The sequence below is a fragment of the Heloderma suspectum genome, chromosome 3 (genome assembly GCF_057233095.1).
Source record: "Heloderma suspectum isolate Gila_16-S chromosome 3, 16-S_ref, whole genome shotgun sequence".
In the NCBI taxonomy this organism is placed as follows: domain Eukaryota; kingdom Metazoa; phylum Chordata; class Lepidosauria; order Squamata; family Helodermatidae; genus Heloderma; species Heloderma suspectum.
In genome coordinates, this window is record NC_139460.1 from 292,624,098 (window position 1) to 292,642,555 (window position 18,458).

Genomic DNA, 18,458 nt, shown 5'->3' on the forward strand with positions numbered 1-18,458 from the left:
TAAAATTGGTTAGAAGTGGGTATAAGGGCTCCTTCACATGGGGCTTTTATTCTGCTTACTCACAGAAGTTTGCGGGTTCTGTACACAACACAGCCTTCCTCCAGGGAATCTCCTGCTCTTTGTGAGCTCTATTGTGTTGTTTTCCATGACGACAAAAGTCCAGCATTTACCCTCCTCCCACCATAAATGAGAGTATACTGTTTAAAGTCGCTTTTATTGCAAATAAAACAACAGCGCCACCTAATGGCTTTGTAATGAAACACATAGGACTTTAGTTTTTTTAAAAAGCTACGTGGAAAGGACCCGATCTAATCCCACAAAGATTCTGGAAGCAGAAGCCCCAGTAAATTGCAGGAATTTTAGCCTTGTATGATAAAGGATATATTTAAGGATACATTTAAGCCCCAATCTTATATTTCCATGCTTGTTTAGAAGGTCTGGTGCATATTGTTGATATCCAGTGAAATAAATGAGAGAGTATTAACTTCAGAAACATTCAGACAGGCACACTGAGGCTGCATACATATTTTTGTAAACATGCCGCCAATCCTAGCAGTTACTTTAAAATGCTAATGCAAATCATGGTAGTTAAAAACAGTTAAAATTGAGCTCTGTGTTGCTTTTAGACTAGGCACATTGTTTGCCAACTCACAAGTTGAGGCCTGTCAAGCTTAGTCAGCATATAATGGGACACACCATGAAGTTGGTAACTTCCCATACCATATACCATACAAAGTAGATGGTGCAGGGTGGGAGCAAACCCTGGAAAAGAATCTATGACTACCTTCAAGCTGACTGTTCGCTGTATTCTTTTGTTTTTAGAAGTAACAGACTAGCAGGGGAGACATGTCAGAATTTGGTAGCTGGCTGGGTGAAACAGAAGATGTTTCAGCAGAGGTAGGAGGCAATATTTAAAGGCCAACTCTATAGTATGTTAGATGAAATGCCAGACAAGCAATGTGTGTTGGTTGTGTTCTCTTTTCCCTTTTTTGTTTGTTTGTTTTGTTTTTAAAAAAACACCTTATGATTGCTATAACAATACTACCAGCAATGGTCAGTCACCCCTCTTTGTAAGAAAGTGGATTTGGCCACTGGGAACTGTAGAACTGTCTTCATTTGGAGAGCTTCTTTAGAAGTTATGCTGCTGCTCCATGATAAGCCCCTTTGTTACCTTGTTATAGTAAGGCCTATTTTGCACTGATGTGGGCTGCAGTTTTTTTTAAAAAAGTTTTTTTAAGATTGAAAAAGTCCGATATTTGAATTTTTTAAAATCTAATTTAATTTTTATTTTAATCAGATTTTTCTTTTTTCTTTTTAATGGAAATACTAAGAGAGCAATCCTATGGTCCCTGGAGAACATTCCAGAGTCCATAGGATTTTTTGGGATTAGACACTGCTGTGATTTTGGGAGGAGGGTTTAAGATTTAATCCTTCCCCTGCCCCCATCCCCTCACAGCTGCCACGGAAAGAACCATAGTGCCTGCTTTCCGAAGCTGCAAAAACGGCTTTGAATGACCTTGTAACAGTCAAAAATGGGAGGTTCTGGAGGGAGAGGAGAGGCCAGGAGAAAAAAAATCCTATGGCTTCTCTAGTCCTAGCCCGGCCCTCAGCAGCACATCTTCTCTAGACAGGCTCAGAGGCCTGTTTAGAGGAAAACTTACAAAAAGGAGGATGGAGAGATTAAAATTACCTCCATCACTTCTCACGCCATACCGGCAGTAGCCCGGCAGGGCACTGGATACTCAGAAGCCTCCAAGACTGGAGGTTTCCATCTAGTGGGTGTCAGCCCAATAGGACTGCACCTAAATTTATCTTATATAATAACTAGATTAATATTAATTAATCTGGATATAAGCATGTTGGCCGTACAGTTAATCTCCAAACTGTATCAATGCTGCTACCAGCTAGATGGAATAGCAGGGGAGGGCAATGTGTTCCCCCCTGATATTTTGGCCTACAACTTCCATCATCCCTCACCACTGGCTATGCTGTCTAGGGCTGATGATAGTAGTTGTTCAAAACATTTGGAAGGCCACAAGTTGTCCAGCCTTGAATGAAAGAAAGCTTTTCTATCTAAATGAAGGACCAATCTGATTATTTCTGAACTCCGAATATTTATATTACCTATCAAATACAGGATTTCAATTTCTTCTCATGAAAATGGACTGCTTTAGTTTGCCTAGCAACTATGATACCTTACTTCTACTTATCAGTTGTAGGCCCTTTCTTTCTTTCTTTCTTTCTTTCTTTCCTTCTGCTGCTGCTGCTGCTGCTGCTTTATTTTTGTGAGGGTGGGGCTGGGCTAAGGCAGAGTAAAAGAGGAAGGAGAAACACTGGAAATAAAAAGTGAAAACCAAATTCTCAAGTGTGCAGGGTCCTTAACCTCACAAATGGCAATGGCTGTTAGTCATAAGAGAAACCCTATGTGGGAATACTTTAAAGACATTTCCTCTATAGATAAAAGAAGGGAAGTATGCAAAAGGCTAAGTGCTTTAACGTTAATTACATCACAGATGACATCGGGATGGCCCAGTGGCCCAAATGAAAAATTACTCCCTTCTTTGTGCAAACAGAGAACTAATGGCCACAGGGACTGGATGGTGATGATCTCAGAACTGCAGTTACTGATGCTGAGCAAACAAATTTGCTGCATTTTTATCCTAGCAGTTCATACGCAGGAGAGAAGAACGGAGGAGGAGCTGTGGTGGATCAGGCTCTGTTTCCCACAGTGGCCACTCATAAATTTCTGGAAAGCCCGGAGGCAGGACATGAAAGCAATAATGCTGTTGCCCACTATCAAAGGGTATTCAGTGGCATATTGCCTCTGAACCTGAAGTTAAATTTTGCCCTTTCAGAATGTCTTCTGCCTTTTATTTGTACAAAATGTTTCCTCTGGCACTGCCACTGTTATCACTGTTATCTGGGCTTTTTGACTTACGCTACATCTACACTACTGCTTTATAGTGGTATTGAAGTGCACTGATAACTGTTGGGGCACATTACACATTCGGTATACCACTTTTGTAGTGTCATTTCATGCTTTTTATTCCACATTATCCAAAATACCACAACAAATGTCATCGTGTGTCTTATGAGGTATAAATGCGCAAGAGGGATATAGCGTTACCACGATGGGTTCGTAATGATAAGACACAAGGTGTAGATCTGGCCCAAATCTCTCCAAGAAATGAAGGAAAACTAATATACTAACGATATTTCTCAGCATGCTGTGAGGCTAATGTTTATTTATTTATGTATTTATTTACAGCATTGGTATACCGCTCGATATCTAAAACAGATTCCAAAGCATCAAACATAAGAAGTAAAAAAGTAAAAAGACAGAAAGAATTAAAACACCATTATTAAAATGGTTCTTTTAAAAGCAGAATGCCAATGAAAACCATGCCCTGGTTAGTTAAGGTATGCTTCCTGGAAAAGAGCTGTTTTCAGGAGGTGGTGAAAGCAACACAGTGTTGGCACCTGCCTGCAGGGAGTTCCAAAGAAAGGTGGCGGGGGGGGGGCACCACACTGAAGGCTGTTCTCCAGGTCAACATCAGTTGGGCCATAGGTCCATGTGGAACCACCAGGAGCATGTTTCTCATGCCACTTTGATCATTGTAGTACAAACCAGAAAAAAAAATGTTTTTTTTCCAGAAAAAGGCGGAAGTTGATGTAGTTACTTTAGCCTCTCATCTTGCCCTTCCTTACTATAAATATTTGATTTTTGGCCTCACTTCTTAAAAGATGAAAGGAACTGAAATGCAGATGATTCAAGTATTTCTCAAACCTTTGGCGCACCCTTGATTTAAGGAGCAACTCTATTCTATATCATGGTTACACCCATCATTAAGTTTAAGCCCCTTACTGTTGGTGCGGGTATACCCTGCCAGCACATATTTACATGCTATATTAAGTAATCATCTGTTGCTTATTAAATACAGCAGAAAATAGAAAATAGAAACAGACATCTTTCTATCATGGTACATGACTTCTCCTTCAGTACTTCTTCTCAAGGTTGTATTCACTTGAAATGTACTGAGTGGATAACATGGTACTCGGTGGAAGCTTTTAAAAGGTGATATCTAGCAACCCTTTCTAAGCAGCAGTCAGAGTAGGGAAGGGGTGAGCGTGTGCATTTACCAGCCACTACCACTGATGGCTAACTGTAGGCTGATGATAGCATCAGTTCATTTACCAACCGCTATCACGGGCTGCTAACCGTAGGCTGGTGATAGCATCAGTTCATGTCAGCACAGGTCACTAGTGGCCTCTGTAGGTGCAGCATCACAGCACCTGCCAGGCACAAGTAAGGCCTTTTTCTCTTTTTTTTCCCTCCCCCTTTGCCTGCTTTAGTCATCTCTCAGCAACAGTGGATGTTAAGTGCATAGGCCCTCCTCTTTTCTCAGCTGCTTCTTAGCTGCCATGACTGATACTACAGCATGTAGTAGCCACTGCTAATGGTACTTGCCAAAACCTCTTCCAAAAAGGGCCTGAGTCTTGCAGTGCTTCTTGTGAAATTTTAGCTTTTCTGAAATCTTTGGAGTTTTACAATTGTTGCTGCGGTACACAGGTCATTCATTTATCTTTCATTTCTGGTTCATGACATATGTATTTTGCTTACAGTAACTTCTGGTTCTGAGGGTGGGTAAGTTTCACTGCTGGATAATCTCTGTGTTGATAATGAAGGTGTTAAAACTGCATATTTGGCATTCATGGCCCCCCTTTTTTTTGGTTGCCTCACTCATCTTCCCAACAATCCTGCTTGTGCAAAGTAAGCATTCACTATTCCTAGCCTAGGCCACCCAGAGAGAGTTCCTGGTTGAAATCTTGAGTCACTCTACCACACTGGCTAAAAGAATCTAACTTAGAGTTGTTGCTGAAACACAAATAACAGATGGACAAAATGAGTTCAGCTAATGAATGATATTATAAAGAACAGTTTTTATGGCACTAATAAATTCCCACAAGGTTCTGGCTTTGCTAAAAATACAGCTCCTGGCTTACCTGGGAACAACGTTGTGGGGGAGAGTGAGGGTGTGCGGTCCCGGCAGGGAAGAGGGGGTAGGCAGTTGCTCAGCTGCAACACCGCTGTCCTTCTGTGCAGCAGTGGATCACTCAGGAGCCAATCACCAGTTTCTTTATTATGTTCAAGGAATAACATGTCCGGAGTGCTGTTTGCAAATGGTTTTTCCATTTGTTTGATGTGAGGAAGTATTAAAAGTTGCTCCTATATTAAGCATAGATAGGTCCATGAATACTTCTTGAGCCAATCCTATTAGGAATTTCTGAAGTAATAAAACACTGAAAGGGTTTCCTGCCTAACAGTAATATGACAATAGAAAAAGACTCAGCTGTCATAGTTAATTTGTACATACCTATTGTATAATGATATTGCATAGTTTATGCAGGTACATTTTGTGGAATTCAAAGCACCTAGTACATTAAGAATCATAGAGTTGGAAGGGACATCAAAAATTACCTAGTCCAACCCCCCGCTAATGCAGGAAATCCATTGTTGCAGCGTCCCTGATAGGGGCCCCTCCAGCCTCTTCTTCATAAGAACATAACAAGAGCCATGCTGGATCAGAACAAAGGTCCATCTAGTCCAGCATTCTGTTCACACAGTGGCCGATGAGCTGCCCACAGGGAAACCCACAAGCAGGACATGAATGCAAGAGTACTCTCCCACCCAAGTTCCCCAGCAACTGGTGTACATAGGCATACCACTTCTGGTACTGGAGGTAGCACACAGTCAATAAACCTAGTAGCCATTGATAGACATCTCCAGGAATTTCTCTAACCCCCTTTTAAAGTCATCCAAGTAGGTGGCCATCACTACATCTTGTGGTAGTGAATTCCATAGTGCAACTATGTGCTGTGTGAAGAAGTCCTTCCTTTTATCTGTCCTGAATCTCCCAACAGTCAGCTTCATGGGATGACCTTGGGTTCTAGTATCATGAGAAAGGGAGAAAATTCTCCACACCATGCCTAATTTTGTACACCTCTATAATATCTCCCCTTACCCTCCTTTTTCCCAAGCTAAACAATACCAGCAGTTGTAACCTTCTCTCATAGGGGAGATGTTTCAAGGGCCCCTTGATTATTTTAGTTGCACCTTCCTGCACTTTTTCCAGCTCTACAATATCTTTTTTTAGTTGTGGATATTGGATATTCAAAACCTCTAATAAAGGAGAGTCCACCATCTTCCAAGGCAGTCTGTTACACTGTCAGATAGCTCAGACCATCAGGAAGTTCTTCCTAATGTTTAGTCAAAATCTTTTGTCTTGTAATTTGAACCCATTGGCATGCATTTCTTTGGTTATGCAGTACATTGGTAGAAGGTGGGGATCACCAGGCCCTACAATTTCAAAAGAAAAACATAATGAACATCCCGGAGAAGAAGTTTGTGGATTAACTTCTCAGCAATGATGGGATTGGTAAAAAGGAAATGGAATGGATTGAGAGGATTGAATCTCCCCAGAATGCTTGGGGAGTGCTGTGTCCAGTTCTGGGCACCGCACTTGGAGAGGGATGCAGACGGGCTGGAGGGGGTTCAGAGGAGGGCGACCAGGATGATCAGGGGACTGGAGACAGGACCCTATGGGGAGAGACTGAAAGAGCTGGGCATGTTTAGCTTTGGGGGGAGAGGACTGAGGGGAGATGTGATAGCGCTCTTCAAGTACTTGAAAGGTTGTCACAGAGAAGAGGGCCGGGCAGAGTGCAGGACACGGAATAATGGGCTCAAGTTACAGGAGGCTGGATTCCGGCTGGACATCAGGAAAAACTTCCTGACTGTTAGAGCAGTATGACAATGGAACCAATTACCTATGGAGGTAGTGGGCTCTCCCACACTGGAGGCGTTCAAGACGAGGCTGGACAGCCACCTGTCAGGGATGCTCTGACTTGGATTCCTGCATTGAGCAGGGGGTTGGACTCGATGGCCTTGTAGGCCCCTTCCAACCCTACTATTCTATGATTCTATGATTCTATGACTGCATAAGATGTCAGATTAAAATGTCTAAACATAACACACAAAAAACATGTGGAATGCAAAGTAACGCAAAGTAAGAACTCTGTTAGGAGTGTGAAGATCATAGAAAAAGTAATGAACAGAAGAATAGAATAAAGTGTCTCACCCCAAACTCCCTGCCAAAGTCCTGCGGGCACTCTTCAGCATTTTTGTGTGTGCATGTAAAAATGGTGCAACATGAAACTTAATAAAATAGCCTCTAAAAATAGCCAAATATATCACAGCTATTAAAAGAGAGGGAAGCCCTTTCCAAGTTCCCCAGGGCTTGAGATGGAAGCCTTTTGTAGGGATGTCAGAGAATTCCACCACGGATCTCGGGGAGGCTGAATGCCAGCGCATTCGGCCCCCCGAAATCGGTGGCGGAACAGTCTGCCCCCCCACCCCCCCGGGACGAGACTTACCTGGGGCGGATCTTCCTGGTGGCGGCGGCTCTGGCGGCAGCTCCAGCGGCGGTTTGGTGGCAGTGGCAGTGGCTGCGGCGGCCAGTCTTCCGACCGGCTGCCGCCGCCATTTCCAGTTAAAAAAAAAAGACGTGGTAGGCTACGTAAAGATTTACGTAGCCTATCATGGCTAGGTTTAAACAAAAAAACGTGATAGGCCACATAAATCTTTACGTAGCCTATCACGTCTGACTTTTTTTTTTAAAAAAATAAAACTACGTGGCCGCCGCCATTTGCATATGCATGTTGTTGTTGTTGTTTTAAGTCAGACATGATAGGCTACGTAAACTTTTACGTAGCCTATCACGGCTGACTGCAGGGATGCAAACGGCGGCAGCTACGGCTGCCGCCATTTGTGTCCCTGCTAGCCAGCGGCCGGATGTCCGGCTGCTGACGGAGCTGGCTGGCGGCTCCGCAGAACCCCTGCGGAGCACAGCCAGCCAGGATTCCGGAGGGGAAGGAACGGAGCGCCTCCCCCCCCGTCCAGGATTCTGGGGGGAGGGACGGAGCGCCTCCCCCCCCATCAACATAATCCGCGAAAGGTAAGTGACTTTCGTACATCCCTAGCCTTTTGTAGATAGATGTTTTTCTGATAACTTTTAGGTTTGCGTCCTTCCTCCTATTGTGTCATGCAGCCAAGATCCACTTAAAAGTACAGCTTGTATCAAAATAGAGCCACTGGCCAAGTCTCATAACAATTACAACCGGACACAAGTAAGTGCCAACTTTGTAGCAGTGAGGGTGGTGAAGCAACTTTACTTCTCTGCTTCCATTGCAAGTTTGGATAGGTGTCCAGGAGAGCTCTTTATCACTGTAAAGGTGCTGTACAACTGGACTCCTGGGAAGGTTATGTTGTAACCTATGAAAGCCTGCTTGTGAGAAGTTTGCTGGGCATTTTAAGGGTAGAACAATAAGCTTTTATTGTTGTTTTTATTGTTATGTTTGTGTTTTATCGCTTTTAATATTTTAACTGTTTTAATGTATGTTATTGCTGCGAGCTGCTTTGAGAGGACTTCTGCCCCGAAAGGCAGCCAATATTTTTTTAAATAAATAAATAAGGTACTTGGAGAAGCTTGCCGAACCTCCTGTATTCCTTGACCCATGTCCATCTTGGCTAGTTACATCAGGCCTAAGGGAATTGACTGGACAGGTCAGGAGGTACTAATTGAAACAATGAATGGTCTTGGCTGCCTTAAAGGATGGTGTTCATGAAACTATTTCTTAAGAAATCTCACTGGACCCAGAAGATTATAACTTCTGTTGCCCAGTCATGAATATCCCCTTTTGGGATATGAAATTTATCCCTATTAAATTTCATTCCGTTGTTTTCTGCCCAGCGCTCCAGCCTATCAGAATCACTTTGAATTTTGTTTCTGACTTCCAGGGTATTAGCTATCCCACTCAATTTTGTGTCATCTGCAAATTTGGTAAGCATTCCCTGCCCCAAGGATTTCTGACTCCCAATTGCTTAATAGATATATATTGTTTTCCATACAAGAAGAGGTGAAAGATAAAGCTCAGATAATAGAGATGCTATGAAATAACAGCTGAACACTTACAGAGTGTGCCATATATTGCACACATATATTGTTTCTAATCTGAAACATTAAGTCTATCAGTAGATTGGCAGTCAATATTCAAGCATAGTTTTTAATGTCTGCTTTTTAGGAAAATCAGTGTCATCTTCACAGAACATAATAACCAATTAAAATGAATAGAAAAGTGAGCACTGTAATTACGCCACAGGGAAAATTACAGCAATTCAGAACTGATCTGCATCAAACAAAAGTCTCTTGAAATTAAAATGTGTTTTAATGTAACAATGAAGCCATACAAATTTCAGAATAAGAAAAAGCCACAAACCAAAAAGTCTATGCAGATATTCCAGTGTCCAGTGCAATAGTTTGACTTTCTTGACTTGTATATTTAGATTTTCGTAATTTCACACAGAAAGCTTTTTCTACAAACTGTCGGCATAAGAATATGTATATCAGAGGGTCCATACATATATTTGTAGTTGCTAACCAGAGAGTGCTTTCTTTTGCTAAGAATAATTGGTTCTGTATATTGCAGTCAGTACTTTTGCCAATTTGGCTAAGAGTGTAAGGTACACGGGCAAAATGAAAAGGGGCAAAACAGGTGAAAAAAACAGCTACAATTATAAATACTTTACTCTTAGCTCTTTGTTTAATTTTGCACCCTTTTATCTGACTTTTTATATAAGAGCTATAGATCTTTTTTGCAATAATTATATAAAATAAGAGAATTAAGATCAGCACGGTCCAGAAGATGAACTGGCATATGTAGTTGACCGCTTCATGCCATTTCAGTCCCAAGTGATTCTTTAGTGACGCACACTTCTTTACAGAGAGTGGTGTAGCTTCACGGTTTGACAAAATCATATTTGGCAAGGAGAGGCCAAAAAAGAAGAACCAGACAAACCCTGAGAGAATTTTTGCTGAAGTTGCATTACGCAACCAAAATTTCCCAAATGGCCGAATGATCTTGAGAAACCTGTCTAAAGAAATAAGTCCGAGCAGCACTATGCTTATGTACATGGTCTCATAAAATATTATGGCTGAAAAACGGCAGACAAAAGCTTTAAGTTGCCACAATCCCAGTTCTGAATCTGTTAGAATCTTGAAGGGCAGCATAAGTGTCATTATGAAATCAGAAACCACGATATTCTTAAGATACACAATGAAACTCGATGTGTTTTGTATCTGGAAAAAAGCCAATACAGCCAGACTGTTCAGTAGAAACCCAGCAAGGAAAAGAATGCTGTACAAGACTGGGAACACCACGTGAGTTATTCTGGTGTCTCGGTGGCATTGTCCAGAGAAGGATGTTGTCCCATTAGCCATGATGATGCTTCCATTCATGGTTTGAAAGAGAGACTGAGGAAGAAATATTTTAGGGAATGTTAAGTTTTCATTCAAAATTTAAAAGTATTGCTTTTTTTTATAAACACCTAAGAAAATACCTCTTACTGGACCATTTAAATTTATAATACTGGAAGCAAATTTTTTTAGTTATACATAATTCTTCAGATGCAGGTTTTAAGAGCAAAACAATATTGTGAAATGCATTTCACAGCATATGCAGAGCCCCTCTATTGCTGGGTAAATATTAGCCTAGTTAGGATCTAGTAATTAGATTCTAATGTTTACCAAGCAATAGGGTGGCTTGGTTTTGTACATAATATGGAAGTGTGTGAGCCTATTTCCACACTTTTAGTGACTTATGCAAAGAAGAGGTCCTTCTTGCCCATTGGAAGATATGTGATCTGTGCCCATGGGGAGTACATGCTTTCCCCCCATGGGGAAATGTTTGAGTTCTTCTTTTATCACAATCCCCAGAAGTGTGGAAAGAAGATGTGGAACTCTCTGCCTTTGGAGGTCAGGCATGCGGCAACGTTGCGTTGCTTTCGGTGCCACCTGAAGAGATTGTTATTTCAAGAGGCCTTCCTTGCATAACCAGCCTGAAATTGCATAACCAGTATTCAGAATTTGTTTCTTTTAAATTTTTTTCTATGTTTTACTATGGTGTTGTATCCTTTTATCTTTGTTGTTCACCACTCTGAAATCATTTGATGCGGAGCGATACATAAATATTGTAAATAAATAAGATGTAAAAGCCAGTTACATTATTTATTTTATTTGCAAACATTTATAGGCTTAGGGAGCAATCCTATGGCCCCTAGACAGTGTCTGAGGGGCCATAGGATATTTTAGATCCCCCTCTCCGAGGCTGGAGACAGTGCTTCGACCTTGGAACTGGGAATCAGAGCTCCGATCCCTCGACCTCCTCGTGGGGAGGGGACTGGAGAGGCTAAGATGCAAGCTATCCTGAAGCCTCTCCTGCCTTCCCCGCCCCTGAAATGCTTTTACTAGATGGGCAAAAAAAGCTTGTCTAGTGAAAATGCAGTATGGGAGGATGGAGAGGCCAAAGATCACCTCCACCGCTTCTCCCAGCCTGGATAGGATGCTCGGAAGCCTCCGAGTTAAAAAATAATGAATTAAAAATGCAAATTGCTAAAAATACAATAAGATCAAACATAGTGTTAAAAATAAAGAAAATGAAGAGCAGAGAATAAACATCAACAAAGCTAAAACAATGTTAAAAGCTACAGCATGATTTAAAATCTTTGCCTGGCACCAGGTGGACCTCAGTGCTTCAAATTACATTGAATCCTTGAGAAAGATTCAAGCTACACATGGTTCCCCAGGCAATAAGGCTACTTATAAGCAGTGATGTTTTCAGGTGTCAGATGTGCACCTGCTACTTCCAAGCCATATGGCGATTGTATCATGATGACGCCCTCCTAGTTCAAACAGTAAACCAGAGGATTAGCAGGGTCAACATAGGTGGCACAGTTCTGTATTACATTATTAATTGCTTTTGAAATTTTACTGAGTTTCAGACATGACATACAGTGTGGTGTGGGAGGGCTGTTATTTAGGAGGGGAAATAAAGACCCTGCTTCATTTTAGGGACTAATTGCTGTTTTCTCTGGATCACTGCTATTGCGATCAGAAAATACCTTGGACAATGGTGTACTCAGTAGAGTATAGTGGAGTGTTGGACTAGGGGATCCGGGAGACCCAGGTTTAAATCTCTGCATGGCCAGAAAGCTTTCTGGATGACTTTGGGCCAGTCACACACTCACTATCTCTTAGCCCAATTTTCCCCACAGGGCTTGTGTGAGAATAACATGGCTGGAGGGAGAACCGTGTAAGCCACTCCGAGCTTCATGGGAGGCAGGGGGGCGGGTGGGACAAGAATGTAATAATAAATACATCCAGCTTAGCAAGTGATGCTGTGATACAGCCCAACTCTAACCAGTATTGTTTTTCTTGAAAACTTATTGTATTATATATCAAATATTCTACGTCATTGTGCTAATCACAGCCCTGTTAAAGTATCCTCTAGCAGAAGTACTATAGCAGATAAGTTTAGATCTCTAACCAGTGTAATTAGAATGGCTAGTTTATATAAATACAGTTCCCATATAAACAGTGAATTCTATGCTTTTTTTTTTGTTCTGTAAATCAAGCATTCTGTGAATAACTAGATAATAATTATCTGTAAGAGAAGCATATGAAGGAAATAACTTACCTCTCTTTACAGGAATATGAGACTGCTATTTCTGTACTAGACAAACTCTTGCAGCTGTACCAGCAACAGAGAAAATAGGTTTCACAAGCAATCTTGCATGTTATATTTTTTGTTGTTCCTCATTTTTCATCAGAGTGTTTCTCTCCCCTGCCCCTCCCAGATACAAATCGCAAGGAAGGTATTCAGACAGTTGAGTCCATCTTACTCAGTATGTTTTTGTTGTTGTTGCTTTGTGATCAAAATATACATATATTAGAAAATATGAAAACATGAGATAAAGCATGGAACAATTTTCAACAAAGGTTGGGAACAAGAAAAAATACCAGGAAAAACTGACCTCATGGGCAGGAGAAATAGAAATTGGATGAAATAATTCCATGCAGTGTAAAACATTTTATTTATCATGGACTTTCAATTAGCATATTTTTGTAAGCGTATTTGTTTATTTATTACGTTTCTATACTGCCCAATAGCTGAAGCTATATTTCTGTACCACCCAATAGACAAAGTTAAGACCATTTAAATGTTATTTTCTTTCTGCAAATATTTATTTTATTTTATTTGTAATTTTATTGATTCTAGTCAAATGTTCTCTTCTATACAATGTTTAGCATGTCTATATACATCATCTAGAGTTCTGACAAATGGATGGAATATGAATTATAATGGGCAGACCAATTGTACGATCCTGGGAGGACCAGAACAATCATATGCTCCTAGGAACCATAGGTTGGTGCAGATTTCCCTCTCCAAGGTTGTAGATTCAAGTTTGACCTTGGAGAGAGAAATCTGTACTTGGATTTCCCATCCGCTCAACCCCTTGCAGGTGCCATAGTTCTGCAGTGGCTTTTCTTCAGAGGTCCTAAAAGTAACCTTGGGAGGGAGAAAAGGGGGAGTGGAGGGGAAGGAGAGGCTGTGCATCCACAGTATCCATGAGTTTCTCCATTCTCCTCCCCATCCACCAAGAGGTAGGTCAGCTTGATGAGCTGAGAGGCCCATCTAGATAAAAAATGTTAAGGAAGCAGGACTATGAGGTGAAAATGTCTTTGTAGCCCCTCCCACTAGGGCTTAGGATAGATGGAGGGCTCTGATCTTTCAGTCCTCTGTCTATAGAGCATCAGTCCCTTAGGACTGACCTCTAAATGCTTCTAACTGCATTTTCCAGCCCAGTGAAGATTGGAGCTTTTAGAAATACAGAAATTTATCTTATACTGGACATGTTCGGATGATTGCAGCAGGGGTAGAAGCCATTCTGGCTCCTCCAACCCCATCCCACCCCCGTGACTGCCATTTGCATTATTCCCTGCACTGCAGCATGGGTTGGCATGTCGTCTGAACCTGGCATGCAGCATGGCAGCCCGTGGGGGAAGGCTTCATACCCTCCCTACAGCCTCTACTGCGTGTTGTGGGTTGTAGGGTGGGTACGATGCTGCAGCATGGGGAATATTGCAAATGGCGGTCATGTGCACGGGCGGAGCAGCCACGATGGCTTCCTCCCCCACTGCAATTGTCCATACGCAGTCACTGAACCAGACCATTGGTCCATCTAGCTGACTGTCGTCTATATTGACTGGCAGTGCCTCTCCAGGGTTTCAGGCAGGAGTCTTTCCCAGTCCTACCTGGAGATTCTGTGGATTGGACTTTGGACCTTTTGTGTGTTCTACCATTGAGCTACACTTCCTTTTTCACAGCAAACCATCTGTTGTTATATCTAACCTATCAAACTAGAGTAGCTCAGTGACAGAGCACCTGCTTTGCATGCAGAATGTCCCAGGTTCAATCCCTGGCATCTCTAGGCACGGCTGGTAAAACTCCTGCCTAAAACACTGGAGAGCCGCTGCCAGTCGGTGTGGACAATACTGGGCTGGATGGACTAAGGGTCTGACTCAGTATAAGGCCGCTTCCTGTGTTCCTGAAGTCTACTCTTGCATTACAAACCAGAATTGATTTTAAGGCAGTCAGATTATGGTACAGGCCTGAGCATCTGATCTTAACAAAAGCATATATTATTTAGCCTAATAAACCAGCAGGCTCAGCTTTACGCAGGACAGTATTGTGGGGCATTTTCCGGGGCCTGGGGCTTCAGGAGAGCCCACTGGTGAGGCTGACCTTACCCCGCCCCTAAGGAACAGGAGGGTGCTATTGCACTCATGTCCTGTTATGGGCTCCCTGTAGGCATCTAGTTAGCCACTGTGCAGACAGAATGCTGGACTAGAGAGGGCTTTTCTCTGATTCAGCATTGCTCTTCTTAGGTTCTTAAAGACCACCCTGCCCTTCCTATGGCCCTTTGTTTAGGGGACCTTTGCCACCACTACCCTGTGATACCCTAGTCTTGTGTGTTTTCCACTGAACTTGTGCATGTGCTCGTGCGCGCGCATGTGTGTGCACTCCTCTCCCAACCCTGCTTTGTGTGTGTGTGTGCGCGTGCTCCTCTCACCTTTCGTGTGTGTGTGTGTTTGTGTGTGTGTCTCTTCTGACCTTGCCTGTTGGACTCAGTCATGCATGGCCTCTGAAACTGGAAGGAGAACGACATGCTGAGCCACTTGCAGCAGGCAGGGAGCAGCCCATTGTATTCCTCAAATTGTTGCCTGCAGCTTGCCCATTCCCCGTTGCAGTAGCCTGAGGAACTAAGGTATTGACTGGGGTTCTTATCACAGAAAGAAGAGTGTAAAAGCTCCTTGTTGTTGTTGTTGTTCAGTCGTTAAGTCGTGTCTGACTCTTCGTGACCCCATGGACCACAGCACGCCAGGCCTTCCTGTCCTGCGCTCTCTCCCGGAGCGTGCTCAAGTTCATATTCATTGCATCGGTGATGCTATCTAGCCATCTCATCCTCTGCCGTCCCCTTCTCCTTTTGCCTTCAGTCTTTCCCAGCATCAGGGTCTTTTCCAGAGAATTTTCTCTTCGCATTAGGTGGCCAAAATATTTGAGCTTCAGCTTCAGTATCTGTCCTTCCAATGAGCACTCAGGGTTGATTTCCTTTAGGATGGACTGATTTGACCTCCTTGCAGTCCAGGGGACTCGTAAGAGTCTTCTCCAGCACCGCAGTTCAAAAGCATAGTTTCTTCGGCGCTCAGCCTTCCTTATAGTCCAGCTCTCACAGCCATGCGTTGCTACTGGGAAAACCATAGCTTTGATTATACGAATCTTTGTCGGCAAGGTGACGTCTCTGGTTCTTACTATGCTGTCTAGGTTTGCCATAGCTTTCCTCCCAAGGAGCAAGCGTTTTTTAATTTCATGGCTACAGTCACTGTCTGCGGTGATCTTGGAGCCCAAGAAAATAAAATCTGTCACTGCTTCCGTTTCTTCCCTTTCTATATGCCAGGAAGTGGTGGGGCCAGATGCCATGATCTTAGTTTTTTATAGCTAAAACTAAATTGATGTTAACTGCTTTGGTGATCAAACAGTTTCATAGCAAGTACTGAAGGAAAAAATGTAATGGCCCCATAGCAAAATCTTTGCAACTCCACTTGTTATTTCAGTCACCACAAGCCCCCATTTCATTCTCTGTTGTGTAGGAAAAGAGGTTAGTTGGGAAAACCCTGCCAACACCTATGCTGATTTACAGGGCCAACTCTAGGGTGGCCAGTTATGCATTGCCAAAAAAGAGGACACACACTGCCAAAACAGAGAACAAAAGAGGGCACCAATTTGTACAGAATTTGCATGTGCTAATGCATATCTATATATGCAAATGAAAAATACTATAAATTAAATTTCACAGAAGGCAAATAAATGAATTTCCTACCCAAATCACCCCATCCCCCAAAACCTTAAATTAATTTAAGCACACCCCAGATCACCCAAATCAGTTATCTACTCTTATTCAGTTCAGTCACTATCCCCCCATATCAGATTAAACTGCACACACATCACAGTTCACCTCACGTGGTGGGTGGCAAGGGACATTCTTACTATGAGATGAGCTGTCAGGGGGAGGGGGGAGAATCTGTCTATCTGTCTTTTTTTTTTTAACTGAATTAAGCCAGGCCAGCATAAATTGAAACTTCAAATACCTCTCCTCAGATAGGGAAATGATGTCTTTCTCATTCTGTCTCAGGGAAAATTGTATGGAAAAAGAAATAGCTGAAGGAATGGAAAAGACATAATTTCCCTACCCAGAAAAGAGGCACCTGAAGTTTCACTTCATGCTGCACAGCACAGGGAAGGCAAACAGAATAGCACCACTCAATTGCTGGCTTACCTTTTGCCTTCCTGGCTTAATTCACTTTTTGTTTTGTTTTTAAAGTCAGATTGGTGCAGCCACTTGTCTTACCTGTACATCTGGCGCCAGACATGTGGAAATCGGTCCCTTTCCTGGGCAGCCCTTGAAGTATCACATGACACCTGTCCATCCTAGCAGGCTCTGGGTTCTTGTGAACCCTAGGCAGGAGTGTATCACTGGCCAACCCTTTGGAATTGCCCATTTGGCACCCATCCTTCCTTCTCTAATAACTCCCTTTCCTTCTTTGACCTCTTCCCTTTGGTCCTTCCCTCTCTAAATTAAATACAAATCTTGTCCAACCTAACAACCCCCTACTGCCAAAGGAAAACAATACACACTTCTGAACTTCACTGGTTCCCTTCTATAACATTTTGGTAAACAATCCATACAAAATCTGTATTTACTACTTTCAAGCCAGACAGCAGAATGAATGGCATACAAGAGAGCCAGAGTGGTGTAGTGGTGAGAGTGTTGGATTGGGAGCTGGGAGATGCGGGTTCTAGTCCCCTCTCAGCCATGGAAGCTCACTGGGTGACTTTGGGCCAGTCACAGACTCTCAACCCAGCCTACCTCACAGGGTTGTTGTTGTGAGGATAAAATAGAAAGGAAGGGGAGGATAATGTAAGTTGCCTTGGGTTCCTTGCAAGAGGAAAAAGGGTGGGATATAAATGTAATAAATAAATAAATGGAATTATCTCTTCCTTACCTCAAAACATCCCTGAAAGGTAGGCTAAACTGAGCAATAATGACATTTATTTATTTATTTATTTATTTATTTATTTTATATCCTGCCTTTTTTCCTCCTTAAGGAACCCAAGGTGACATACACGATCCTCCATTTTATCCTCACAACAACCCTGTGAGGTAGGTTGGGCTGAGAGTGTGTGACTGGCCAAAAGTCACCCAGTGAGCTCCAGCTACTACACCACACTGGCTCTCATGAGGGAGAAATGCAAAGAGCCATCCACTCAGGCTGATGCTGCTTGAGAACCCATGCTCATATTAACAATAAAAAATACTTCTGTGGCTGAAAATTGTTTTCTCTGATCATAGGGAAATACCTGACATGAAAACTGGCGTGGAGCGATTTAGTATTTTACCCACTGTTCGTCCAAGTAACATAAACCAATGAAGCATCATAACAATGTCTTCTAACTGTAATCCGATGTGAACCTACTTGGGAATAAACCACAGCTGTATTTTCTGCTGTGGCATGGGAAACAACATCTGCTGTAGTTCTTTTTGTGCAACTAAGGCTGCAATCCTATATGCATCTACCTGGGAGTAAGTCCCATTGAACTCAATTGTAAGTATGTATAGGGCTGTAGTGCTGGTTTGAAATCCTAAAATCACTTACCAGGGAGCAACCCCTATTAAATTTAATGGGACATACTTCTGAGTAGACACATAGGATTTATTGCACTATAAGTGAGCCGCATTTAATAGGATGGGAACCATATGGCCAGTTTCCTTTTTCAGTAAGTCTTCCCAATGAGACCATTAAAAGCCATAACAGATCTGAAGGGAGCAGAGCAGCAAACAAACAAAAAAAGCAGGAAATTTCTAGTTTTATTCGGGCAAAGGCAGAAAGCAAAGAGGATCTAAAGGGCCTCTTGTTGAGGGTGAAAAAGGAGAGTGCAAAAGCTGG

At 42.5% G+C, this 18,458-nt stretch overlaps 2 protein-coding genes across 2 annotated transcripts in view; one reads left to right on the forward strand and one right to left on the reverse strand.

The window, feature by feature from the left end:
- MED12L (mediator complex subunit 12L) overlaps window positions 1-18,458 on the forward strand; it is a 262,912-nt gene that overhangs the window by 142,351 nt on the left and 102,103 nt on the right. The window lies entirely within an intron of this gene.
- Window positions 9,108-12,649, reverse strand: P2RY13 (purinergic receptor P2Y13). The gene is made up of 2 exons (XM_084842043.1): window positions 12,589-12,649; window positions 9,108-10,367 (listed from the first exon to the last, which is right to left on the reverse strand). Exon 2 carries the CDS (start codon window positions 10,350-10,352, stop codon window positions 9,342-9,344), a length of 1,011 nt encoding a protein of 336 aa, XP_084698169.1. The 5' UTR covers window positions 10,353-10,367; window positions 12,589-12,649; the 3' UTR covers window positions 9,108-9,341.